The sequence below is a fragment of the Accipiter gentilis genome, chromosome 22, assembly GCF_929443795.1.
Source record: "Accipiter gentilis chromosome 22, bAccGen1.1, whole genome shotgun sequence".
Classification (NCBI taxonomy): Eukaryota; Metazoa; Chordata; class Aves; order Accipitriformes; family Accipitridae; genus Astur; species Astur gentilis.
The window spans coordinates 21,370,828-21,397,775 of record NC_064901.1 but is presented as its reverse complement, the minus strand read 5'-3'; the positions used below and the strand labels follow the sequence as shown (position 1 = coordinate 21,397,775).

Here is a 26,948-nt window from a genome sequence, read left to right as displayed (position 1 = left end):
GTAGAAAAAGGCGCTCTGATACTGTAGTAGTGGAGGCCACACACATACCTACAAAGATGTGGTTCCATAATTAGGCCATTTTGGTTTTTGTGCATCTTCCTTTTCCCTGCCTCAGTGCTGTTGCTGTTACTTCATTGAAGGTGAAGCCCAATGTGAGCAGTGTAAAATTGGCTGTAAGGGATCCTCTGGTGCTTTTCGCTATTGTGGTTGATTTTTCTGGGGTGTGAGTGTGAATGAACTATGGAGTTTGCAGGTTTGTAGAGACAGTACCTGAGACTTGCAGTTGAAGCAGAGGAAGAGTTTTGTGACCATTTTAAGTGTTGCAAAGGAGTCTGAAGTCCAGGTGCTGTGGGAGGTGCAGGCTGGTGCTTCGGGAGCTGCCTAGAAAGCAAACGAATGTGGGTGGGCTGAATAGGGGCTGATGTACAGCATAGCTGCCCTGCAGTAACCCCAACACTGACGTTCTTGTTTTTCCTGTTGGCAATTCTATTGGAAAGAACTTATCCCATCTGAGCCCATAAAACGTATTTGCATTAAGCTTGTATTTTTGAGTGCACGTGTGTGTGTGTATATATATGTGTGTGTATATATATATTAAAAAAATGTTACTAGTAAAGGTTTCTCTTTTAAGTTAATCCAGTTCTCTGGTAGGCAGCACAGTTGCTGTGATGTCTCTGTGGTTGTGTGGTAACTCTCTCTTTGCCAGGCCCAACCCTGTTCTTCCAGCTCAGTCTGGCCAGTTAATAATTGCCCCTTTGCTCATCCTCTGAGGGCAACATAATATTATGTGTGGGGTTATTTTTTAGAAAACGATGTACAGAACAACTCTCTTTGTCCCAAGATAGCTCCGTTTATCTTGTGGTTTGTGCTTTTGAAGTCCTCCTGCCTGTGGGATTGCAAAAACGAGCTTCTGCCTCCTTATTGCCACAAAACCACACTGCGTATCCTATCCCTTCCCTGGAGAACTCCTCTGCTAAGCAGAGCTGTTGTGGTTGGCTTCCCAGTCTCTCGTGTGGCAGAGAGCTGGAAAGCTACAAAACTCAGATGCTGCACTGCTAACATGATGGCCTCTTTATAGAAGACCAAAATAAACTCCTTAAAATGACCCTGTAAGAGAACAGTCTCTGTCTTGTCCAGGAAACTGGCCTTTTCTGTATCGTGCCATAATGTTGGGAAGAATCTGACTGCAGCCCACAAAAGCCAAAATGGGCTTTTTTGGAGGCAGAACTCGTCTCCTTGCACTATGTGCCTGGACAACTGCAGTCCGGCTAGAACATTAGGTTCCCTGAAAAGGAGGACTTTACAATACTTGGATTTTTATCTCCTGAAAAGAAGCGTATGACTATCCATGTTGATGTGTGTTGGGACTGGTCAAGAGAGAGGAACTTTGGCTTCTGTCTTGAATAGGTTAAATGAACAAAAGAATGTTCTGGGTTCTAGTTTTGGAGAAAAGTTGGGCATATGTTCTGAAGGGCAGAATGTCCTTACAGCTAGTTCAGTGCCTGGAGCATCTGAAAGACAAAAGAGGCAGGCTGATAATTTCCTGTGGGACAAACTTACTTAGCATATTTCAGCGAGCCAATGCAGGGTGAAACCCTGAAGGCCAGGTCAAAAATGGCTTCTGAATGTGTTGTGAGCAAGGTTATGGGTGCTTTGTAAATCCAGAGAGCGCTGGACAAGCACTGATGCAGTAAAAGATCATAAGTGGTGAGGGAGAGGAAGCCAAAAGCTCAAGAAGTTTCTGAAAGAGAGGAGCCAATTCCTTAGAGAATCTGTGGTGAGGAGGTGGCTGGACAGGATCCTTTGTGTTCTGAATTTTCCTAAGTACATTTACCAGGCTTTAATCCCTGCAGCCTAGATTGAAAAAATACCACTTTTAGTTTTTCTTGGTTCCCTAAAGCCTCTGAGCGCTACTTTTCAAGCAAAGATGGCAGTAGTGCTTCCTCCTCTTAGCTGTCCTCTTTTGACCACTCCATTTTCCTTTCCCCACACCCTGAGACAGCTTAGCTTCTTGTGAAGCTGTAGTTAAACAGGTGCAGTTTACAGACAGTAGATTAAAATAGATTGGCATTAATTTCAGTTTTCCTTAATGCTGTGACCTGTAACTGGTTCTTCAGTAGCATCTGCCAGAGTTGGAGGCCATTACTGTTCAAGAGTATATGCAGACAGGAAGACGTGTAGCTGTACTATATGAAACTGAAAACTGAGTGGGTTTTTCTTTGCTTGTTTTTTAGCTTGAGTCAGGTTGAGTTAGTCCATGCACAGTGAGATGACAGCTATGTCTTTCTCAGCTGTTAAGCAAGGGATTCAGTGAAATCCCAAAGACGCTTGCAGTTTGGAAGTGGACATGACAGGAATGGGAGCAAAGACAGAATGAATGTTGGAAAAGTACTTAAAGTTTGTTTGCCTTAGAAGTTAATACTTGGGTTACTTAAACTAAGGGAAGTGAAGTAGAAGAGGGAGGAATGCATGGATGCAAATTAAACCTTTGTTTTCTCATATTACTGTTATGAGTGACAGATGCCAAGCTGTTTTTCCTTAGGTGTTATAGGCTGCTTGCATTCATCTCCATTCAGTGAAGGGGGAGGATTGCAAAGCTTCAGAATTTCTGAAATAGCTCTCAAGTTCTGATCCTTCCAGGTCGTTTCCGAGAAGTGACAAAGTATATCATTGCTGTGACTGTAGTAAACCTTGGGTGCTCCTGTAGCTGAGGTAATGTAAGGCTCACTGTAGGATAATTGCTTCAAATATTTGCTCTGCTGCTTTTGCTGACTTTTGCAGGTGGATTGCAGCTCTGTGCTTTTGTGATATACTGCCACCAAACCCCAAGTTAGCTAGTTTAAAGCTAACTTGAGTAGGTCTATGGTACACTTGAGGGAGGGCAACGATTGAAGCAAACCTTTCACAAAACACTCTCTGTAGTAGTAAGAGCAGGGGTCTGTTCCTAGGGACTTGGTGAGAGCCTGCTTTGCCCAAATTTTTCCTTTTGAAGGCCATAAGCAGCAGCATTTGATTAAAGTGGTGCTTTGCCTTTAGGGGAGTAGGTGCACTTTGGTTGTCCAAAATTTTAAAAACATGGATATGGATCTCCTAGCTGCCCCAAATTTCTACATCAACTGCTATCACAGAAATATCCTCTAAGACATGTATGAATCAAAGCTGCTTAGGTTTTTCCTTTTGGACCACTCCTTATACTCTCGAACAAATGCCAGTAGTGCTCTTAATGTCTTTGTGCCTCTTTCCCTTTGTTTCCTCTTTTTTTTTTTTTTTTTTTTTTCAGAAAAGAAGGATGAGAGAAATCCACCTGTCTATGAGGGAGTGGAAAAGTTAAAGGAAAGCTTATGGAACTTAAAATACCAACGTTTAATGTCCTTTAACTGGGAAAACAAACTCCAGTGTTTCACTAGTCCTGATCCATGTCTGTAGCTTTCCTCCATGAACTTTGATATAGTAGAAGGATTTCTGACTGCTCAAGAGCTTCCTTCCAAGAGCTGTCATGCTAGTGAAACTCTTTGGTGCCTAGAGTAGGTGAAATACATCAGAACAACCTTTTTTCCTGTGGTTTATCTCTTTAAAACAGCAGGTTGCTTCTCTAGATGGCACTTAGCAATTGCCTGGTATCATGAAGGTCTCCTGGTAACATTTCTGCTGTTGTGCCGTTATTTTCTAAATTTTAGTGTCTACTGTACTGTATGATTCATGATAAATGAGCATTAAATTGTTCACAATCCTTATGGGACAGGAAAGGATAGAGGTTGTTAGTGTGTGGTTTTTAAAAAAAAATACAGTGAAAGAAATGGAAAGTTACGTGTCTCGTGTTGCTGAGGTGACTAATTCTTGCAAAGCATGATGTAGGCTTAAGGTAGTATTTTAAAGTGTTTGTCTAGTGTGTGTGTATTCTAAAATGGTTTGAGTCACGTAGTTCTGCCTGCCAGGCCCTGGTGCTTCAGCTAAACATTCCTGTACTGTTCTAGAGCGGATGATGATATTTCTGATTGATGTTATGCAGCAGCAACCTTCTATTATTCTGTCCATTTCTGAGTGGTATTTAATTTCATTTTTAATGTGCTTGAGTGGAATGGTCCTGCATGACAAGTAATTTAGTGCTGCAGGTGAGCAATTTATATCTGTCCCTTGGATTCTTCTGTCCCTTGTAGTTCTCTATTGACATGCAGTTGCACAGGAGCTTGCAGCTATGTAAGGAAATGCCACTCCAGGCTAAAAATCAGCAAAGCATGTTTCTTGATGGCATCCTTCAGGTATCACTCTGCACTTCATAATACAATATGGATGAAATGCTCTCTGCTTAAGAGAGAAAATCTACAGATAATGAAACGCCAAGGCTGAAGGGATGCTTTTAACAGTAACGGGATGAAAATTTCACAAGGTGGGAAGCATACTGCTCTTGCTCCTTGGCATCCAAGTTTATATGTAGGAAAAATTAATTAGTCCACAGAGAAAATGGAAATACATGGGTTAAAAGTATTTAGGAGGCTGAATCTCTTCCAGTAAGGGCCTTGGAGGTGAGAAGCAGTATGCTGCAGCTCATGACTTTCTGTGGTCTTTGTTTTACCAAGAATCTGTGAAGGTGAAAACGGATGCTCCCACTATTTAATGTGTTTGGTCACACTTACAGAGAGAATGGGAGAACCATCATCTTGAATTGTGATCTTTTGAAAGGCTCAAAGCTCTTTCTGAAAGATGTCTATTTCTATTGACATTGGACATGACACCTGAAGCAGGCTGATACGGTGCTTGGTTTCTTGGCAGTGATTGGCAGGCATGCGGAGCTACAGAACAAAACCTGCATTTTTGACTTCTCTGCCAGCTGCAGATGTTTGAGGGAACCTTGTAGTTTGGGAAAGTGGAACATTTGCCATTAATGGCAAGTAGATGTGCGAAAAGCATCACAGTATGGTCACATTTCAGGCAAAAGATCTGGAAACTAGAGTTGAGATGTTTTACCAGGTTCATACAGAGTAGTTCTGGTGTTACCACAAAAGATCTGCCCAGGAATCTGAAGAGAGGGTCAAGATGGGAAAGTCACTCAGATACGACTTTCTCCTGTCTGGCCTTGCCTGATAGAATTCCTCAGTTGCTTGGAAATAGTTGTCATCTACCTGATACTTCTTGCCTGGCTTTTGAGAGGGACTTTGGGCTGAGATTTTGATGTGTTTAACAAGCTTTGGTGGTTGAAAGGTTCCTGTTTCTATACTGGGATTTCATGGGTTGCCCACTGTGAGCTATTTCTGTAGGCAACTGAGGGGTTACTCAGGAAACAGGGGATAATAAAAGTTCTATTTAAGAAAAAAAATGCACAGAATTCATAGTCATTGCCTTTTGTCTTATTTCAAGAACCAAATAGTCAGTCTGTGTGGGGGAATGCCATGTTGGTTCAGGCTTCAAACAGAATCTGTTTGAAGTCTTGAGGGAGCAGTGTGCCATAACACACCTTTGATAAACATTTTGTTGCTGTGGTTAGAATATGTTGTTTAGTTTCCCTGTATCAACCTCAATGTGGAACTCAATCTTATACCTCAGTTCTGCACATGGAGAAAGGTTCTTCCTCCATGATGTGACATTTATGCATATTTAGCCTAAAGTATTTTTTTTGGATGCCATATTGTGTCATAACACAAACCAATGGCTAGCTTGTCTTTTATTATTGCTCCTTGATTTCTCCAGGCATTGCTGCATCCCAGATTTTTCTTTTCATTTGAGTATCTGTTTCAAATATTTTCTACCAGATGCACTATCTTTAAAAACAAATTTTTTTTGAAGATTGAATCTTAATTTCCTGCCCATAATTCTAATCTTCTGAGGTCCCTTCTATATTATTTCTTTTTCCTCTGTGGTGTTTGTAGAAGAATATTTCCCATTTTGGTGTCATTTGCAGGCTCTTTTAACATGATACTTATTATCTCTTCCAGATCATTAATGAAGTTATTTAATGGGACTGGATCTAATGCTGATCCTTATGATACCTACTAGCCATCTCTACCCCCTGCAGCTTGACTTGCTGCCATTTCTCATTATCTTTTGTTTATGGTCCTTCAGCTGATTTTTTCATCTGTGTGTGCTGGTAGCACAGCCAATTTGAATTAGTTTTTGACTGGGATTTCATGGCAATAATACCGTCTCTTCAGCTGCATCTTCTGTTCAAAGACTCTGGATATTTAGAAACACACATTAAACCTTAATACACTGTGCTGATGTAATAGTAGTATCCCTACTTCTAGAGGGGAAGAGTAATTTTGTCAAACACTGTAGAAGATATGAAAAGCGTTAGAAAAATTATCTAGAGACCTTGGTTATAGTTATGTTGTTTATTGCAAGGTCTTCATTTATGACTTGAAGCATTTGGGAGAAGGAACTGTAACAATTGCTTCTTGATTCTTGAATCTTTTTATATTCAAATCAAATCCTTCTTCAGTATTTCTTTTTCAATAGTTGTTTCTATAAATGCTTTCCTATTCCCTGGGTGCAGTGTGAGGTTTTCAGTGGGGTTGGTAGTCTTTACTTCTGTGGGATCAGAATTGGGCCTCAGAGACTCAAACATGTTTTTAAAGGCCTCGGATCTCTTGACCCATGCAGTGTTTCTGAAAATACTGCTTCTGTTCCAGTCTCACTCTACCTCATGCATACACCCATTGCACCAAACACTAACTCTGTCTGCACTTTTGTTGCACCCCTTATTTTTTTTTAGGTCCTAATTAGCAGACACCCTGTGGAATTTCTCTTCGTTATGCTTCCTATTCCTTGTGGTCATACAGAGTGTTAACATTTTTCCGGTCTAACCTGTGTAGTTGTGCAGTTTAGTATGAGAACCGAAGGGTGGTTGTGCTTGATAGTGTGCCTCTCCTTAGAACTTTGTTCAGCCGTGTGTTTAATTGAGAACCAGCTGGTTCAGGACTGAGGTATCCCTGCTTTTGCAAATTGAAAGGGGAACCTCTAAGCCTGGGAAACTTTCATCCTCACTTGGAGACTGCCAAAGTAGGCACAGGACTCAGTTATCAGAAAGCTGTAACATCTTTGACCTTTCTTCTCTGGTTGGTGTGGTTTTGTGGTTGGTTTTTGGTGTTGGTGTTTTCTGTTGGTTTTTGTTGTTGTTGTTGTTGTTTTGGGGTTTTTTGGTTTTTTTGTTTGTTGGGGTTTTTTTAAACTTTTGGGTTGCTTTTCCTAGTGAGATTAATTTTACTCTAGGCAGGCATCAAATACTTGGAGACCATGTGGGTACCCCATCAGAACAGCTTCAGATGCTTCCATAGTGGGAGTTAAAAAAAAAAAGAGAAAACTGTATTGGCTTTTATCAGTGCGTAGTGCCCCTTCTGACATCAGACTGTTGTCCTGTAATGTTGCCTTTGCTGTGTCTGCCAGCAGAGCTCTGGGCTTAAACAATGGTCAGCAAATCCCTCTTCTAAAGCTGGATTAACTGTACTTTCCTTCAGTGGAAACTGCTATTTGGGTAAGAGAGAGGAATCCAAAATTTTCATTTTCCCTCAAGATAGGCAAGCAAAGACAGTTGAGCTGCTTTGCTGTAGAAACATTCAGTAAGGTGCTGGATGAAGAAGGAAAAATGTATCAGCTGAACTATGTTCAAGGCCATCTGAAATGTCCAATGTCTGCCCTTATCAAGGTGTGTATGTGATGGAATGTAAAAGTGAGCCTGGCCTGGAAGTGGAGAAAGAGAGAAAATGGTATCTGACACAGGCCTTCTAACAACAGGTGTGCAAGGTGTTAAAGAGGCTATTAAAGGCTATGCTACAGAATTTACTAATTTTAACCCCGACTAAACAATCAGATGCTCATGTGTTCTTAAAATACAGAAATAAGAAATGAAGTATCTGTTGAAGCCAGAGCAAAATACTCTGATGCTTAGTGCAAATTTGTTCAAAAATGCTTCTGGTGATACCCTTCCGCACTTTCTCTGGGGAAAAAAAAATTACAGCCTTATGCCCATCACTATTAGGACTTTCTCTCATTTTCCCTGTAATTCCATTATTCATATTCCAGTTCTTCTACACAGTCCTGGATTTTTTCCTCTTTGCCACTAACTCAAATATTTGTACTGTATTTTCACACCTGTTCGATATCCACTTACTTCTGTCCTCTGCCAGGGATTTTTATGTGGTAGAATTAAAACTATAAAAGCTGGTACTGTCATGTTTTTGATTGTGTTTCTTGTAGTAATGAGGTTGCAGAAGGATCTCTGCCTTCCATTGAAGGTCTTCTGTAGGCCATGAAATGCAGAGTTAGGTGCCTGTCCTGGCACCTGGAGGGTGAAGGAACCCAGATTCATGTGTTAGTCATGGAGGGGAAGGAACCCAGATTCATGTGTTACTCAGTCCTGGACCAAAGGAGTGATTGTTCTTTCCAGAGGCTTCTGATTCTAAACTGAACAGTCTGCAACTGTAAATCATGCCAAATATTTTCATAGTTCTTGGTTTTCTAAACTTGTTGGTGCTATTTTCCTTGCAGTATAGAAGACCTAAATGGATACTTAGCTATGCTATCCCATGTAGGTACATGCAGGATTGCAGGATGATGCAAACAAACTGATGGCTGTGAATATTATGCTGCTACTTTAAAAAAATAACAGTAAAGATTTCTGTGTTAGGATGAAGGGGAAAAGATGCAACTAACAGGGTGGTGTGGACTGAAAGTCTCTTCTGTAGTCAGTTGTTGGTACCTGGAAAGAAAGAAAATGTGGAAAGACAGCATGGTGTTGACCATAGATAGCAGGATCTTTGGCAGTTGCATGCAGTATTATTCATTAACATCCATTTGAGGAAACTTCATCCATCCTATGAGACTGTGAGAAAATCCTCCTATTGCTAGAATACTTCCAGCGCCTGACAGAGCTGATGGACCCTGAAGAGCAGGAACATGTTCATCTCAACATAAGAAAGAAGTTTTTTACAGTGAGAACAATCATTCAGCAGAACTACCTCCCCAGGGATGTGGTAGAGTTCCCATCGCTGGAGGTTTTCAAGATGCAACCAGACAGGGTGCTAGATAGTCTCATCTAGGGTCCCTTTCCCACAAAAGGTTGGACCAGGTGATTTTCTGAGGTCCCTTCCAGCCTGGGCTGTTAAATGATTCCAAGTTGAAGCCACAGCCTGTAGAAGGTTGAATTGCTACAAAATAGTGGTAAGAGCCACCATCTGTCATTATTTTTACTGAAAATAGAATTAGCATTTCTCCTTTTGGAAAGAAAACATGCCATCAGGACTTAAAAGAAACAGTGTTTTCACTCTCCCCGAGATATCTGCTGTCCCTAACAAAACAAAGGCTACAGAGTTCAGTTTGGTAATTATTCTGTCTACTTAAGCTTCCTTTGTAATGTCAATGTTTCTGTGACTCTGTGGCAAATACAGGGCTGTTATGTAATAGCTCTGAGGGTTGCAAGTGACCTCATCAGCAAAATGAAGCTTTGTATATTAGGTTTTTCTTTACGGGCTGTATTATTTGGCCTGATGAAGAGTTGCTGGGGGCGGGGCGGGGAGAGAAGTAGAGTCACGACTTATTGTTTAAGCAACCCTGCCCACCCCCCAAAAAAAAGATGTGCAGAAATAACAGGATGATTATTGACTTTTGCTTTTCAGCCAGGAATGACATAACTGTTTTGCATACTTTAGACATCAAATTACAAGGATCCTAACTATCTTTTTTAAGTGGTTGGGTGGGGGGAACCCACCCTCCCTCAAGAGGCGTTTCAATTGTCAGATAAACATGAAGACGGGGAGGGTATTTGGAAGGAATCTGAAGAAACTGAGCATACCATGCTAAATTTAAGGTGATGGCAGATGTTAAGTAATGAGGCCTGTGTTTAGACAGACTTCCTGTTTTTAAAATCTGGAGGCTGTTTGTATAATGCTTTACTATGAAAACTGTTTGGTTACTAAATCCTGCTGCTGTCACATCTGGAGGGAACCAAACTACAGACAGTGAAGATGATTTTTTTGGTTGCTTGTACCCATGGGCAAGTGAGAGAGTAGGAAACTTGTGTGGTGGTCACATGAGGTATCGAGAGGCTAGGAAAGTTGAGTGATGTCAGCTCAGCACCTGACAATGCCTCTGTTTAGCTCTTGTGTATTGTTTTGTAGATATTGCATTGTTAAAATGTCAGGGTTTTGCCTCCTGCATAAGTGAAATTACTTTCGAATATAGAGGATTTGTAAAATGTCCAAGCTTGCTGTGTGATGAAAAGTTTTAGGAAAAACATTTGTCAAGGCTAAGCCCAGAGGTACCTCTCATTGTTCCTGCTCCAGAAGAATGTGCAGAAGTGTAAGTAGATATGTCTGCTTTGATTGTTGGTCCAGTTGCTTGAACAGCAAGTGCTGACTTCCATCCTGTTCCTGGACCCCTGACTAACTGGGATTGAAACCTGACAGTGGAGGTTTTTGTGCGTGCTTGGTTAGTCTTCTGTCTCACGCTCCCTATGTTTAATGAGAGCTCGACATTAAAGAGTAAGTCTTCATTGAGGCTTCTCACACAAAATGCACTACTTCCGCTTGTATTTGAGTGAGTTGGAGAAAACATACTTCTCATCTTTATCCTTCCTGGCTGTCTACTGTTACAGATACAGTTACAGGGTAATGTTGCTGGAGCTCTGAGCCCTGGGAAATAATCATGGGACACCAAGAGTGAAACACTATACACATTGAAATAATTGAGAAAATTCCTGCTGCCTGCAGGGGGTCCCAGGTTTCATTCAACTTGTTCTTTTACTGGATAAAGACTAGTCATCCAGGATTGGTTCTTCTGATACTGTTTATAGGTTGGAATTAGTGTGGTCTCCAAAAAATAATGTGTTTTACTTGTCCAAGTGTAAGACTGGGGTAAATCACGGTTTATAAAATGCATCATTATAATGGCTAGAAGGTTAGTTACCCTAAAGGTCACAGATCACAAAGCATTAGACTCACAAAGGTCATAATGTGGACTAGTTAAGCGAAGTATGCTTACGTAATGGTACTACAGATACACGCTAGTGCATATGAGAGAGTGTTGGTATCTGAGTCGTAACATATCCTTCAGCTTCCAACAGTTTCTATAACATGGTAAAAACACAAACCAGAGATGGCTGAACATAGGAACTTCAATGAGGTGGGAAGAACAGATTTAATACACGTGTATATATATATATTTTTATATATATATATGTAACCTGATACTGCTAGCAACTTTTGAAGATAACTGTGTGTTTGACAATACAGCAGATTAAGTTGCAGTTTGCAGATTGGGACAGCTGCACTAATTCTCTGCTGCTGCAGAGCTGTACCTCCATGCTGCTATTCAGGAGCTAAAATAACTCACTTTGACTTTTTTCCCCAATGTTTTCATTTGTGCTTATCTAGAAATAAATTATTAAATACATTCCCCTAGTTTAAGAATTGGTTGCCTTGATGTTTGATCCTTTCCTGTTGGTGAAGCTACCCTAAGACATTGTGGAGCCTGGGCAAGATAGAGCCAGTCACTAGTACTTCCGTATTTGTCTTTTTCTAGGGTTAATGAGGATGACGATCATCTTAGTGTACTCCAACAGGAAGGGGTACTGGAGCTTAAAGTAGCTGGGATAAGTGCTTTGGGGTATTGTTGAGGATAATGGTAGAAAAATTGCTTTGGAAAAGGTGATTTGAACAGCAGCTACCTTGGATACAACATATGGCTAGTTCTGCCTTTCTAAACAGTGGTACGCAACAGCAGAAGGTGGTTTGTCCTGAATTTCCTGTGCTGCCAGTTTGAAGGAACCTCTTTGATTTTTGGAGAGGTTTGTGGTTCTTCTGAATTTCCTTATGTTTATTTCTAATAGTTGGATATGTTGCATAGATGATGCATTGCTTTTCCTTAGGGATGTCTGTGCTGCTTTTTTTGCCTTCCAACTCTACATCACCCCTGTTGCTGTTTTTTTGAGTCAGCCTTTGCCCTGGCCATACCTGATAAGTTCTTTGAGGATCTGACCACTCTGCCCTCTTCCATTTGTCTTTCCTTCTTTCTGTTCCTTATCCACCTTATATTCTTCTGGCTTCTGTCCTTTGTTACTCCAGATATTGGCCGCTTTCTCTAGCATATACAGTAATACCTTGAGATGTATGTTTTCTACTAAATGTTTTAATGATAATGTGTAGCAGAGATGGGGGAAGATTAAAAGGTTGTTACACCCATGCAAGTCTGTGAAGGGAGATCCCGCAATGGATTTGGTTGGTCCAATTCAGCAGCTTGTGGATGTGCTTGGAAAATAATGTGTAGCAAAGCCTTGCAACCTGGAGTGTAGCAGTTAGGAGCAGGCGGCAGAAGCTGGCAGAAACCTCTGCCAGTTTTGTTGCAGAAGAAACTTATCATGGATTTGTTCCTCAAGGAAAAAGTGCATCCCCTCTAAACTTAAATCAGCTTAACTTGCACAAGTGGATGTCTTTGCTGGAGGGAATTCTGCTCTTGAGAGAGTTGCAGAATAGTTACATAAAATTTTGCAGATACTGCTTTTCTCACTTAGAATGGAAAACAAGGAAATTATGAGGTGCTTTTTTTTTTCTTTTTCTTTTTTTTTTTTGGCTTGTGTTGCTACAGCTCATGGTTCATCAGAGTCAAACACTAGATGTAACAAATGAGATAAAAAAGTCTGCAATAGTTCAGGATGTGTATAACTACGACTTGGGCAGGTATCCCTCTGTACTTCTTTCCCTATGGTCTACTATTTAATCTGAGAGCTTTAGGTTTGTTTGAATTGCAGAAACAGGAGCCATGCAAAAAGAGTCCAGTCACAGACTAGTCTGAGGGAGTTGTTGTTTGATAGAATAATCATTTGTTTAACAGTGATATTGATTATATAGATGGTCTAGATGACATCAGACAGAAGTGCAGGCATGACTTTTTCCTTTTTGAGAGGTGGGCTATAGCCTATTCTCTCTCAAGGCAGAGATTTATTAAGACAATATGTGGGATAATATCATAAATACTTGCATTTGCACAGGGGTGAGAGTCAAGAGTTGTGCAGAGTATTGTTCTGTAGCTGGAAGAGGAGAGAAAAGAGTTGGGACCTCCTTAAGCTAACTTGAAAGCTGGAAAACAGTGTTCTTAACAGATTATATATTGACATTGGGCTGTATTTTCTTTTGGTCAGTTTGTAGAGTTGAAAATCCTTTTCTCTTTTATAAATGCCAGTTATGAACAGGATAATGTCACAGTTTAATCTCTACAGATAAATAAGAAAGGATGGTGTGGTGTTTTTTTTCTTTTCTTTCACTGGAGTCTGAAATGTCTAAAGCAGTGACTTGTAAAAGGTTTGCATCTATAAAGCTCAGGGTCTGGAGAAGACCCCAGATAACTCTGAAGTAGCATCTTTGCTATACCTTCTGTTGTGGTGTCAGAACTAAGTGGAGCAGCAGCAGCACTGTGCTCTAGGAGAAGTCTGAGTCTGTAAAATAAAAAGGGTGTTCTGATACCTGGGATTCCTTGAATTTGATTGTGACTAGCACTAAGTTATTTTTCAGCCAACTGATTCCTGAGTCTCTTTTTGGCAGGTTGCTATTTGTTGTTGCCTTCAAATAGTCTCATTCCAGGAGACTGTGCATAGTACTTGATCTCCTATTTCAACAGTGTGAAGGAGGTGAATGTTTTCCTTTGCAGTAGAGTATGTGTTCATACATACAGTGGGTACATGGAGAAAAAATGTGATGTCACTTTGTATTTAATGTATTTACCCTAAAATAGACGGATGTCTTCAAAATACTGTTTTTCTTTGCTCCTTTACAGGTGTTACAAGTAGCACCGAATGCTCCTGTGGACGTAATCATTTTACATGTGCTGTCAGTGCTTTTGGTGAATGCACATGCATCCCTGCTCAGTGGCAATGTGATGGAGACAATGACTGTGGGGACCACAGTGATGAAGATGGCTGCAGTAAGAATACCATTCTTGACTTGTGTTTGTGAAAACTCAATGTCTTAACTTTTTCTCTTCTGGTGCTTCTCTGTTTTACAGGCATATCCTAGTTTTTGTATGACAAATGTTTAAGATGGTAGGTTACATACTTTTGACTAACTTCAGTACTTGGAGGCTAACAGAGCCAGTATCTACTGACATAAAGCACAATCAAAGCCCAACTGTGCCTTTTGCAGCTGGTTTTAGATGGCTATTGGACATGAGTGTTTTAGAGGGAAAGGAGGGACAGAGAGAAGTACCTCTTTTTTCCCACCCTTGCAAAAGCACTACCTGTGAACTAAATTATATGGGTTTGCTATAAATATTAATGGAAAATAAATAAGCAGTGTGAAAAAGTGTATTGATAGTGTCTGCCCTCTTAAGTAACATTCTAGTTTCTGTCCTGGCTGCCCTATAACAGGAGGGAAAGATAAGCACTCTAATCAACATTAGTTGGTCTTGGGGTGCGCTGAGAGAAGTTACCTTGCAGCTACTGTGTATCTGCATGGTGTCAGCGTCTGTGTAGCTGAGCCCAGCTAGGTGAGAACTGATAAGAAGTGTAACTCTTAGTGGGTTTAGCATGATATAGATGAATAGAGAAAACCTTTTTCCCTGGAGCCACAAATAAGTTGCTTTCTTACCTGATCTATTTATATTCCACAGAGTGTGGTGGAATTGAACGGAGGGAGAAAAGGCCAAATTTTGTGGAACTGCTTTCCTGAAAGTTTCCCTAGAGCTGAAGATTTAAGGCTCCTGTCAATGAACATGATTGAGGAATTTATCTTCCTCTGTTGGATGTTTCTGTAGCCTTCACTGGTTTCCACTGTTGACTGCTGTAAGGAAAGGACATTTCCTCATCTTTGAAATATTGTTTTGGAGAATCTCTTCTTCCTTAAGTGTGGGAGATCTCAACCCAGCTTTGTGAAAATTTGTTTCCTTCTCACTTCTTTTTGTTTCTTTTAATTTTGCAAATAGTGAGCAACATGGAAGACCTTGGGTGAAAAATAGGGTTTTGAAAAATAGATTGCCTGCAAACTGAGGTGATCAGTGTTTGGTTTAAAGATGATTAGTGAAAGGGTTATTGGGCAAGGAAGTGACCTTAAGTGGAGAAATCAAAGAAAGTGGAAGGAAAACCTGCATTTTTACATTCAGTGAAGAAAAGTGCAAATTTGAGAACTTGCCATGCTCAAGGACGAGGAGATGAGGATCTGGGAACTGAAGAAATAGTATTAAAATCTCAAAAGAGCAGGCGAGAGGAGGCTGTACTCAACTGCACAGGCTGAAAAAAAAGAGACGCTGAGCAGGAATAAGGGTATTGGGGACGTAAGGCATATCCATTAACTAAACTGATTTTGCTGGCTTCTTATTGAGCACAGGGGAGGATTTTGTGTGTGTGCGTTTTGCAGGGAGGAGGGAGTTTGGGGGGTTGGTTTGGGTTTTTTTTCTGGTGGGGGTTTTTTGGTGTGTTGTTTTGGTTTTAGGGGGAGGTATTTGTCAGGGGAAGTCATGCTTCACAAATCTATTGAAATGTGGTGAAATAGTAATGATTTAGACAAGAGATAACTTGTTGATAAGGTCTACTTTGTATTTCAACAAAATCCAGCACCAAAGTTTTTTAAGCTAAGCAGGCGTGGTAGGATTGGGGGGCAGGAGGGATAAGACCTTTCACAGGAACTAGCAGGAGACTGTTTAAAGCTAACAAGACTTGCTTGTGCATACAACATATACTTAAGCTGTGGATCTCCTTGCCACAAAACATTGATTTTGAGATTTCAAACATTCTCAGAAAGCAGTCTGACAAATTTTTGGATGTAAAATCCACTGAGGGCTGTTAAAGATGGATATGCCACCTCTTGTTCAGGAAGTCTTTGTATCACAAATAGAGGCAGATTTTGTCTTCTAAGGAAGAATGTTTACTTGCATCCTATGCTCTTACACTCTTCTCTCGGCATCTGCTGTTGCATCATGTCTCTCTGGCCTGGATGAGAGGAACCTTTTGGTCTTGCACAGTAAAGCTGTGGTTATGGTGTATCCCTAATATATTAAGGAAATTTGGCCCATATGGATTTGAATGGAAGCTGTGCAAACTGGGGAGTAGTAGTGAACTGTGATCAATCTGCAGATACTCTCAGGCACTGGAGGTTGGGAAGTGTATAAAGTAGAGGCAGACAACCAAGTGCAACAGAGATTGTAGGAACTGGGTTTAACTTCTGCCTTTCTTAATTCACAGTTTCTAACGAGGCAAAGGGAGGAATAAGACTGAAGGAAAGGGAGCTGTCTGTAAAACAGCACGTATAAGATGGGAATGTTTAAACATCTCATTCAGAATATGACTTGTGTTGTAGGTCTCTGCAGTTTAGTGAGAGAGGTAAGCTAGCATGTACAGAGAAGAACAGTAGATTTGACAAGATGGGAGGGGAGATAGAGCTGCATTTATACAAAGTAGAAAAGCGACTCAAGGGGAAGGACTGGAATATGAGCTGCCTTTTTAAATATTGCATTGTAGTAGAATAAATACGAAGAGGGGAACTTTTTCACCTGACAGCCAGAAGTACTCCGAGTATAATTTAGTGGAAAGAAGAAAGCAAAAAATACAAGTAAAGTGATGGGGCTAAAGACTCTGTTAAGTGCATGGCTTCTGCACACACATGCAAGGTTGCAGTGGAGGGGTCTTAGGAACACTTATTCCGTTAAGCCTGCTGAATCTTGCTCTGAGTAGCTCCTCATTATGAGTCCAGGTATGTGATATTATTGTTAGCTTGTAAGAACTAGTGTAGTGCAGTGTAGGTTTGTGGTAGTTGTCTGTGCTATTTCCCATCTTGCTTAGTTGTTATGGCACTGAAACTTTTTGCTAGAGCAGATCACTTGCTAAATCCCTCTCTTTTGCTTGGCACACAGGAGCCTTGTGAACGTGTACTCATTTGTGGGGTTAACTTTTCATTTGATCTGTTTTCTGACTGTGCCAAGCATAAAGAAGAGGCAGCAGGAGTGCAAGAGCAGAGGTGGGGTGTGAGCCACTTGGAACAGCAATTTGAACTTTAAATCAATTTAAGTGAAGTAAATTTGTGCTTCTCACAAATCAGCACTGATACTTGCACATAGTACATGAGAATGGTCAGTTCACAGATTTTTCTTTCCTTCCCTGGCCATCCGTCTGTGACATGCATACAGTGTTCTGGTTGGAGTGAAATTTTGGACAACTCTGTTTTGAACTTGATTTATTTTTTATTTATTGACTTGTACCAGGTCTGAAATTGGTGAATTTCTTTTTAATATAAATATTGAGCTGTAGTTTTGGGTTGTCCTGATGAAGTCATCCTACAAGCCCCAGATATGTTGAAGACCTAGTGAAAAAATTAGTGAGATTCCTCAAAGACCGTGGGGCTAGTCTTCATGCTGGGGTGAGCCCAGTGGTTTGTTCTGACTCATGAACCTAAGTCTGTGCAACCACTTATATGGACTCTTCTGAGATGCTAAAGCTGCTGGGGTTCTTTTTCAGCAATGTATGCAAGTATAGTTCTGCGTTTTAAAGACAGGAACTATAATATCATCAAGTAGATGTCTCTGATCAGAAGAGTGAACAGAAGTGATTGCAAGGAATTCCACATTTCCACTGGTCTGCTGCAAGCCAGTTTTACAGAGTTACAGGACTTCCTTTTTTCCCCTGTGAATGTCCTAACTTTCCGGAGAAATAAAGCTGCAGTCATGCTGGTTTTAAGGTCTACTTTTCCTTCAGTGTATCAGCTCATATGTATACTGTAAGCCGATACAGCGACACGAATGAGTTCCTGAGAGAGTTCTGTCTAGATCCTTGGAAAAGGGAGAGGAGAATGGGAGGACGTTGGACTGCTGGACTCCTAGTAAAGCAAGAGAGTAAAACGTGGGGTCGGGGGAAAGGTGAACATTACTTTTGCAAGTCAAGATCCAGTCTTGCATCTGTGTATATACAGCACTGCATATGCTTAAGTAGTTGATTGGAGTTTACTAAATTCCATATTAATGCAATGTTCTAGCCTTGAACTGGTAATCTGTCATTTCAGTTAAAGAATGACAGATAGCTTGAAACACACTGTGTATTTGAAAAAAAAAAAAGGGGGGGGGGCCAAGATACTTGGTGGTGAGTGAGAGGAGTTGCAGCTATGAAAAACAACAGCAGACACAAGGAACATTTCCTTTTCAGAGAGATTTTCAGTTTGAGATAAATTCTTAAAATGTGGTGTGTTTTGGCTTGGTTGGTTTTTTTTAATGTTCTGTTACAAGCTATAAACCAAATTCCCACTTTTTGAGTCAGTTGCACTAAGTTTTTCCTCAACTGTTACCCTTTCTGCACACCCCAGACATTTTCCACTTGTATTGGTGTCCTCGGAATGTCTGCCTCTCATAGGTATTTTCCCCTTGTTTTTGGGAGAGCCCTGCCTCTGCTTACCTGGCTTGACAGGAACTGTTTTTCTTGCAAAGCTGAAGTCCTGCTGTGATGGGAGCCAATTATTCAGTGACATGTTTGCTTCCTGCTCTGGATCATGTTTACAAGCCAGAATGCTGTAGTAATAATAGTAATAAGCAGCCTCACAGCTGTCATGCCAGCTTCATAGACTTTCTCTGGTGTCAGCTCTCTGGCTTGCTGACAGTGTCTGACTTGGAAGCCTTTGCTACACATGCACAGAGTAGCTCAGCTGCCTTCCTGCCTTGTGCCAACAGAGACTACTTTGGACTGTCCCTAACGAAAGCCGCATGCAAGCGGAGGAATGGTTTTCATTCTGCCCTCCTGCATGCGCTTTGAAGTCCAGCGTGGTGTGAATGAGTCTTACTTCCTGTGGCAAGGGTGAAAGGACAACTGAGTAAACTTGGCCTGGCGATTGATAAATAGTTCTGTTTCTCCTAAGATACGCCAAATCCCCTTGTAACCATCCACCAGTAGAACCTTCTTACTCTGAATTTTGAATCTGTATCATACCTAATCTGCTTGTAAATGTGTAGCTCATTGGGACACAGACTTGCTTGCTTAGCTCCATGCACTGATGTACAATACTTTTTCATTTAAAGGGATTGAAGAAGAATTTACTCCTTTTACCTTAAAGGTTACTGAAAGGGGTCTGTTGTTCCTATCTCATTGGGAAATTTAGGCAGTTCCTGTTGAGCTATAACTCATTCAAGACTCATTCCTTGCCAGGAGAACAGGGCTATCAGTATAGCTTACTTATCAGTCCCACAACAAAATTTTCTGAGGTGATGTGAGGATAAAAATCTCACAGGTCTCTTACTAAAATTAACGGAAACTTTAAAAGAATCATCTTCCCTCTGCCCTTCACTTAATCAGCAGCCTTGAGCTGAGATGCAAGAGCTCAGATGAAGCTTCACTTCCAAACTTCCAAGTTTTATTGATTAGGAACCCTTCACAAGAGTTCAAGTTTCTCTTGAAAAGACACCAGTTCTATATCTGGAACCATACTTCGTCATTTTATTGGGCTTGGAGTATGTGTGTTTCCTTTAAAAGGCATCAGAATTAATGCAGTGCCCCCTCGGGCAGAGCGCTTGTGATCAAAGGGCTATGAGAGATGGGGTGCTGATACTCTTTTCAAAATAGTTTTTCTTTCTTTTTTTTTCTTTTGAGTAGCAACATCCTTAAACACAGTTCAGCAGTGCAGTTAGAAATGTTTTATGTTATTCTGGAACTAGATTTTCCAAAATATAGTTAGCAAAATGCAGTGTCTCCTATTTCTTCCTGAGATTGACTAACGTCCTTTATTCTTGTTTCTGGACTTACTGCCCACTGTGCTACAGATCTATGTTTGTGTGTATATCTGTGCTCATACACATGCATGAGCGTAGACATAGCTGGGGGTCAGGCTGCAGTTGTTTGTAATGTAGGTAGCATGAATTCTTTTGAGTCTATATTTATTTTTTAAATTAACTTCTCATTCTTCACATGACTGAGAGTTTGTCTAATTAAACAAGCAGTATTGTTCAAACCACTGCGCTCCAGGGCTCCGAACACCAGTCGCTCACTGTCCTTGGGTACAAAGCAACCTGCTCTCCACAGGCAACAGGGATAAAGTGTTCAAAGGACAGTGGGACGTGATTCAGCCTGCGTTTCACCTTATAAACTTCCCTTTTCCCCCGCCCTCCCCCTTCCCCTTCTGCTCAGCCATAAAAGAGTGCCCTGTGTAATAGGAGTTGGGAGAGGGGGAGGAATAGCAGGCTTACGATAGACCTAGCTTTGCTGAAACCTTGGATGATGTCCAGTGTGACCATGCAGAGGGATGAGCTCAGGGAAATGGTTGGAAGTTCAAAGGCCTTTTTGTGTTGTTCACTGTCAGTTGACAGATGTGCTCTCTTGGGCTGTTGCTGCTCAGCCTAGCTCTTCCCACCAGCTTCCCTTCCTTGGGCTTTTTCCCCATCCTGCCTCTCTGCTCTGCCTAGGGAGATGAGTTAGTCCCTGTCTTTCTGGGCATTTGTCTGCCTTCATCCTAGGAATTGCCTTTGCTCATCTCTTTTTAGAAAAATATTGTTTCTTTGCACAGATATGGAGAGATCAAGCTGGAATTGAGCAGGGAAGGGGGGGTGAGGCTTAACTGTGTTTACTGTTGCATTACCTAATCCTGGTATGAGTAGTGGTGAAAGCATGTTAGTGCAATTTGTGATTACTTTCTCATCAGTGGAAGCAGTGCCTACAAAGGACTTGCATCTTTCTTAGGAAGTGATAAATATCCTTTATTTTACAAGTTGGGGAAGTGGGCTAAAGAGACAGAACTGTGCCATGGTCATGCAAGTGTCAATACCAAGCTGGGAAGAGAATATAGGGGTTCTGTTTCCAGTCTCCTAGATGCTAATCGTCCAGAGAGGTCTTGCTCCATCTCTGGTAGTGGAAGGAGTTCCTACTGCTTCATTTGTATTGCCATATACTCTTCTTCTGACCGTGGAAGTGTGGCTTTTGAAATGAGTTACATGAGTTAAAGCAATACACTTACCAAATTGTATAGCTGCTCCATGATGTCAGGACAAAATATAGTGGAGGTTGTTTCAGTGTTCTAAGTGTGACCTCTTAACTTTTGAATTTCCTGTTAACTTCACATTTCCAAACACTTTGGATTTATTTACAACAGTACTAAACATTAACTCTCGGGTAGTGGTATGCCCTCAGCTTTAACTCCATGGGTATAAAACTCATCAAAATATGAAGTAATAAATGACCAACAGAAGGGCTGAATAGTAACAACCCTAGAGCAAAGTGCCATACAGTGGAACTGAAGCCTGATGCATTTAGAACAAATAGAAGGAAACACAGGAATGTTTCTGTGTAGGCAGTTTGCTTTTTAATGGGAAGAAAGGATCGTGGATTGGGAGGGCAGAGCTGGCAAGAGGGGGTTAGGAAGGGACTGCCCCTGTGTGAAAGCTGCTCCCAGAATCTCTTGCATTTTCTTTTGAAGCATCTGCTTCTGACCATTATTAGATTCAGGTTACAAGTTTACGTGGATCCCTGCCCTGATCCCATTGGCAGTTCCTCTGCTCTATGAGACATCAGCCTTCATTAATTTTTTTATTTTTTTTCTTAAGTGGGTTTGTGGTTTTTCTTCCTCCTTTAAAGGAAAGCTCCTGTAGAAGGGGATTTATCTCCCCCCTGGTGTTGTCTGGGCTGGCACACACTTGCTGTCTGCTGGGGTGGGAATTAGGTCCTCCTTTGTAAGTGGCAGTTTGTGTTTCGCCCTCTTCCCCCTGCTTCCCCTCCCCTGTGCTTGAAACTCAATTTTTATTTTTAGGGGGAGTATGAAATTGGCTGAACTGCTCCCTGTAGGGGTGGAATTTCATTTTGTGTCCTTGCCTCATGAAGGGATGCAGCGGTTCAGTGGGATAATGGTATCGGCTCTGAACCAGTGCTAATGGCCTAACCCTCTGGGAGCCTGAAGAATTCTCCCCTGGAGAGTCAGCGTGCAAATTCCCTTCCAGGTGGCTCCTGTGCAGTCCTTTGGTGATTAGTCACGCTGGGACTGGGGAGAGCAGACAGAAAAGCATATGCTGGGGGGATGGTCTTAGTCCTGAAACTGCAGCTGAGGCCAGGAAAGGTTTGCTCAGCATGCAGTGTGTGGAAGTTGGGCTTGGGGAAGAGAGGGCTGATCTGTGGGACTGACCCTCTGAATCCAAAGATCTGTCTTGGTTTTGTTTGGAAGCAGAGTTTGGGAGCTGGAGTGTTTTCCCCTTCTGCCTGCCCTGGGGAAGAAGGGCAAGCTCCCTCTCCATTTTGATGCAGCAGCACAGGGGTGTTCAGAGAAAGCTCAGTGTAAGGAAACAGGTCAGCCATTGGAAGACCAGGGTACTTTCAAACCTGTGGGGTGAAAATACAGATCTGTATGCTTCCCTCTCCTTCATACCTCTCTGCGGTCTAGAAGTAGCTGGATCTGACCTGGACATATATCTGTGTGGGGCATCCTGGACATGATGGGAAGAACCTTTTCCCAAGGGCCAGTGCCAGATTCTGTATTTTGTCACCTAGTGCCGGGTTCAGCGTTGAGAACAGTGGTGTCTGCAATTATGTCCTCTTAGATACAGAGATGCCTATGCCTGCCATGCTGCAGAAATGGTTGAGAAGATGATCTGAATTTGTGGTTAGGAAAAGAGATGTTAGAGCAAGTCTGAATTTAACTGCACTAGTGTATTCTTAGGGTAGGAGGCTTTTAGGACAGGCTCTTAGCAAGCAATGTTGGAGGACTTGGTATGGAGAGCAGTAAATGATTCTGTATAGTGTAATCCATGCTGCTTTCACAGGACATTGGCAGCAGTCCTGGCCCGAGGGGAAACAGAGGGTTGAGGAAGCTGGAATCGCTGAAAATGTGCCTATGTGTTCTCCTTATTAAATCCCCCTCCTCGTGTATGTGGCTGCTGTCTTCACCTTCTTCTTTTACCCGCCTCCCTCCTCTTGCGCTCCTACCTGCAGGATAGCGTTGGCAAGGGAAGAAGTAGCAGCATAGCAGAAGAGGGCTGGCCTGTCTGGTGACAGATGGGAGATGCTGTCGGCAAGCTGGGCTGGGATGAAAGGGTTTCAGGCGCTAGCCTCTCCAGCCCTCGCCCCTTCGCGTCGCTGAGCAAACGTTGTTCTTTGGAGAACACACCTGTCAGAAACAGTCTTGTGCAGCCCCTTCCCTACCACAGCTGGCAGCACTTAAAAGCATGAACCTCCCTGGCTTGAGTGTTCCTCTCATCTGTGGAGGGGGAAGGACAGGGCTGATGCTACCCCTTGAATTCCAGCTTTGTGGCTCCAGGCCTCTTCAAACACTGTGGATTTGTGGTTCCACTTGATTGCCAGCAGACGCCTGTGTAGGCAAGCATCATCTGATGTCTGCCCCCTTCCTCCATCCCTTCTGGAGACCTCTAGCAGGGTTTGGACTCTATTGCCCACACCTGAGGTACAGCGAATTATCCCCAGCAGTGCATTTCTGCCTCTAAGTTTCTCCTTGCAGGTTTGTTAGACAAAAACGTTGGCAGAGTCCCTGTGCTGGAACACGCACTGTAGTGTGCATCTTGTGAAATCCTGTTCCCAAAACCATTGCTTCTGATAGTTCTCACTCTAAAGAACTTGCTGTGTAATAGAAACAGGATGGACTGAACTGGGAAGCATGCAGGAAAGATGTTGATAATGTAGTTTTGGTTGTTATAAAACAAGCGCAGTTATGGGAGGGCAGCAGGCTCAGGGATGAAAGAGAAAAAAGGAACTCAGTGGGAGAATTGTGGTGGCTACTTTATTGTGGAAAGGTCAGGGCTTCTTTGGAGAGGAGAGACTGCCAAGCTACAGACCTACCCTGGCACCCCATCTGAGGAAGAGCTCTTCCTCATGACTTGACGTTTTATGTCTTTTGTTTCTAAGAGGTGTAGCCCTCCTCCCTCAGGAGGGAAGGAACTTCACTTTCAGGAAGGAAGCTGGCTGCAGCTCCATGAAGTGTTTCTTTGCTGTTGCAGTGCTGCCCACTTGCTCCCCCTTGGACTTCCACTGTGACAACGGGAAGTGTATCCGCCGGTCATGGGTCTGCGATGGAGACAATGACTGTGAGGATGATTCTGATGAACAGGACTGCCGTAAGTCACCTCTCTGAGGGGAGAGGGTGGGTGTCATGCCTGCCTGCCATGGCTGGGGAAAACTGACCCTTTTTATTACAGGAATGTAAGAGTTTATCCACTGAATCAGACCTTTGGCTTGTAATAAGTTACATCCTGCCTCTGACAGAGGTGTGTACCTGATACCTGTAAGCCCTGACACCTTGGTACCTGGCTTGCTGTTCAGCTGCGTGTCCTGGGGGAGGGGATGCTTCTCCATCCAGCTGGAGAACCGTTTATGCCCTGCAGCCCTGCTAGTTAATGTCCCATGAAGCACTTCCCTGAGCTGTGTCCTCCCCTGTTCGTGGAAACACCTAACCCCTGCCAAATCCTACTGAACTGCCTGTCTGGCTGACTTCCTGGGGCCTCAGGTTCCACTGTCTGACTTTTCTGCTGTGCCGGCCTGTCCCCAGCATCCTCTCCTTTCAAAGAGAGCTCCCTGAGGAGAGGGAGATGCTGTAAGGATGCTGCCCACGCAGAGACCAGTTACCCTGAAAGCTGACTGACTGCTGCCAAGTGAGGTGCCATCTTCAAAAGAGCTGCCATGCCAGGCTGCTAGCTGTGAGCACTGCTGTTGTGCTTCTACAGATTATTAAAATAGAGGGAAATTTGCCTGAGTCTTTAGAGTTCAGCCCCCTCCTTTCCCCTTTGAGGACAGGGGTTACTTGTACTTGGCTTCCATTAGCAAAAGGTGTTCAGGGATACAACTTTCCTTCTCCACGACACATCATCAGGTCTGTACTTGCAGCATGTGCCAGAGAACCAGCATGTTATGTGGCACTGGAGCTTCAGCTTCTCTGAAACTGCACTGGTTGCTAGGGCTGGCATCAGGCTGCAGTTAGGGGCAGAACTGTTTTGCTGTCTGGTTGAGATGGTTGCAGCTGCTTAATAAACATTACTTTATAGCCCTTGAATTCCAAAAAAAAAGTTGTGTGCCTGGTGCCCCAGAGTGGCTCTGATGGAGGAACCACATCTCAAGAAATGCAAAAATAAAGCTCTTGGTTGTAAAGTATCCTGTGTCCAATACTTGTGTGGAAATGAATTCACTTTTTCATCAGTATGCCCTTGATTTTTGCCTGCCCTTCTGGGCAAAGGGCTGGGAAGCAAGGTTCAGGGGTTTGACATCCTCTGTGATGCTCTGGATCACAGGACTAAGCTCAGTTTTCCACTCTGTTCAAAGGTTTTTCATGAAAGAAGAGGTGTATAGGTCGGGGTCTGTTTGGTCTTCTGTTTTTCAGAAAAAGTTGGAATGCCCTCATATCTAAGACAACAGTGGAGATGGGTGTGGTCAAAAGGTTTGGAGACTAATAAAAGGAGGAAGGCAAGGTTCTGTGAATAAGAGACTCACAGGGGGTTGTTCAGACTAGCATGTAACTAGGAGGGTTTTTGTTGGATTGAGGTCCTCAGGTGCAAATTTTGCAGTCCCTTTCCTTTCCTTACTGGTCTACAGACAAGCTTCTTTAGAAGTCTGGCAAAGAGGGTGGAATGAGGCTGCAAATACTGTGATATTCAGAAGAGGAAGCTTAAATTCTCTCTCTCCTTTTTCAATGAACATTTCCTTTCCTTTGAACGTAGCTTTGGCATTGTTGTGAAAAGAAGGTGGAGATGCAATTCTACCAACAATTATTTGTTAGATAATGATAGGGCCTATTAATGCCTTTAAAAAGAGGCCTGGATTGCCTTTTTTCTGTGCAGGGAGCTCTTGAGCCTCGCTTGGGGCTGTGCTAGAATACCAGCACAGGACGGGTGGCTCCGTCGTTCTGTTCCAGGTACTTCCTCCAAGCCATGTTCTCAACTTTTAGAGCCTGCTGTACTATTGACTTGTGGATGGAGTGGAAGAGAGACACTCAAGAAACCTCACAGTGGCCCTCCTGGTATTGTTAGGGGAAGGGGAATCGGCTCTCCAACATTATGGAGTCCTTGGAGGATGATGTTGCTCAATTTGTAATATGTCACAGATTTGGTGTTCTGCAAGGTAAATCTTCTTGCCTTGCCTTCCCTTCACCTTATCTCCATTGCGTCCCTGCAGCTCCACGGGAGTGTGAGGAAGATGAGTTCTCATGTCAGAATGGATACTGCATCCGCAGCCTGTGGCACTGTGATGGTGACAACGACTGTGGCGACAACAGCGATGAGCAGTGTGGTGAGTAATGTGGCCCTACAAATGCTGCCCTGACAGTGCTTTAAAAGGGGTTGCACAGACTCTAACCTGTGCAGTTCTAGGATCCCCTGAGCATGGTGATGGCTCACAGCTGGCTTGTCTGGGCTGGGCTTGTGGGATATTCTGTTCCCAGGGCTGGCTACTTGGGATCTCAGGCTGTGTGGCTTACCTGCCAGGCAAAAATCACTTGACACCTGTTATTCCTTGACATGCCATTGTGAAGTCCCATGGATTCCTTTTGAATCCAGCACTGTGTTGTCAGTTAAATGAACAAAGATGTTTTTGCTCAGGCACTGCATGACACGGGTATGTATGGTTTAATGAGCAATCTTGTTTGTGGGTGCCCTAGGAGCTTTGGGAGCATGGTGCGGTTGTTTCCTGGGTACTCGTGAGAAAAACCAAGGCTTTGTTTGCGTTGCTGTCTCTGCAGATATGAGAAAGTGCTCGGAGAAGGAGTTTCGTTGCAGTGACGGTAGCTGCATAGCTGAGCACTGGTTCTGTGATGGTGACACAGACTGCAAGGATGGCTCAGATGAAGAGAATTGCCGTAAGTGCTCTCCTTGCTTTGTAACCACAGGAAATAGCCCTTTGGACCTGCTCCTGTCTTGGGGTTTGGCACGTTTTCTGCAGCAAAGATCAAAAACAAGTTAGTCCTGCCTGTACTGGCAGCTATGCTGCCTTCTATTGCCTACCCCAGAGGGCACAAGAGAATGGTGTATCTCTTGTGTTACCTCACAGGCATACTTCGTCTGTGCTTGACTGCTCCTCTCTTCCTTCCCAT

The 26,948-nt window shown here is 42.7% G+C and overlaps 1 protein-coding gene across 3 annotated transcripts in view; it reads left to right on the top strand.

Annotated features, from left to right (window-relative positions):
• LRP4 (LDL receptor related protein 4) overlaps positions 1-26,948 on the top strand; it is an 84,407-nt gene that overhangs the window by 27,747 nt on the left and 29,712 nt on the right. For all 3 annotated transcript variants that reach the window (XM_049825534.1, XM_049825533.1, XM_049825535.1), the window contains exons 2-5: positions 13,756-13,902; positions 23,872-23,988; positions 26,036-26,149; positions 26,598-26,714. In XM_049825534.1, the coding sequence (XP_049681491.1) occupies positions 13,756-13,902; positions 23,872-23,988; positions 26,036-26,149; positions 26,598-26,714 (495 nt within the window). The remainder of the gene's footprint in view (positions 1-13,755; positions 13,903-23,871; positions 23,989-26,035; positions 26,150-26,597; positions 26,715-26,948) is intronic.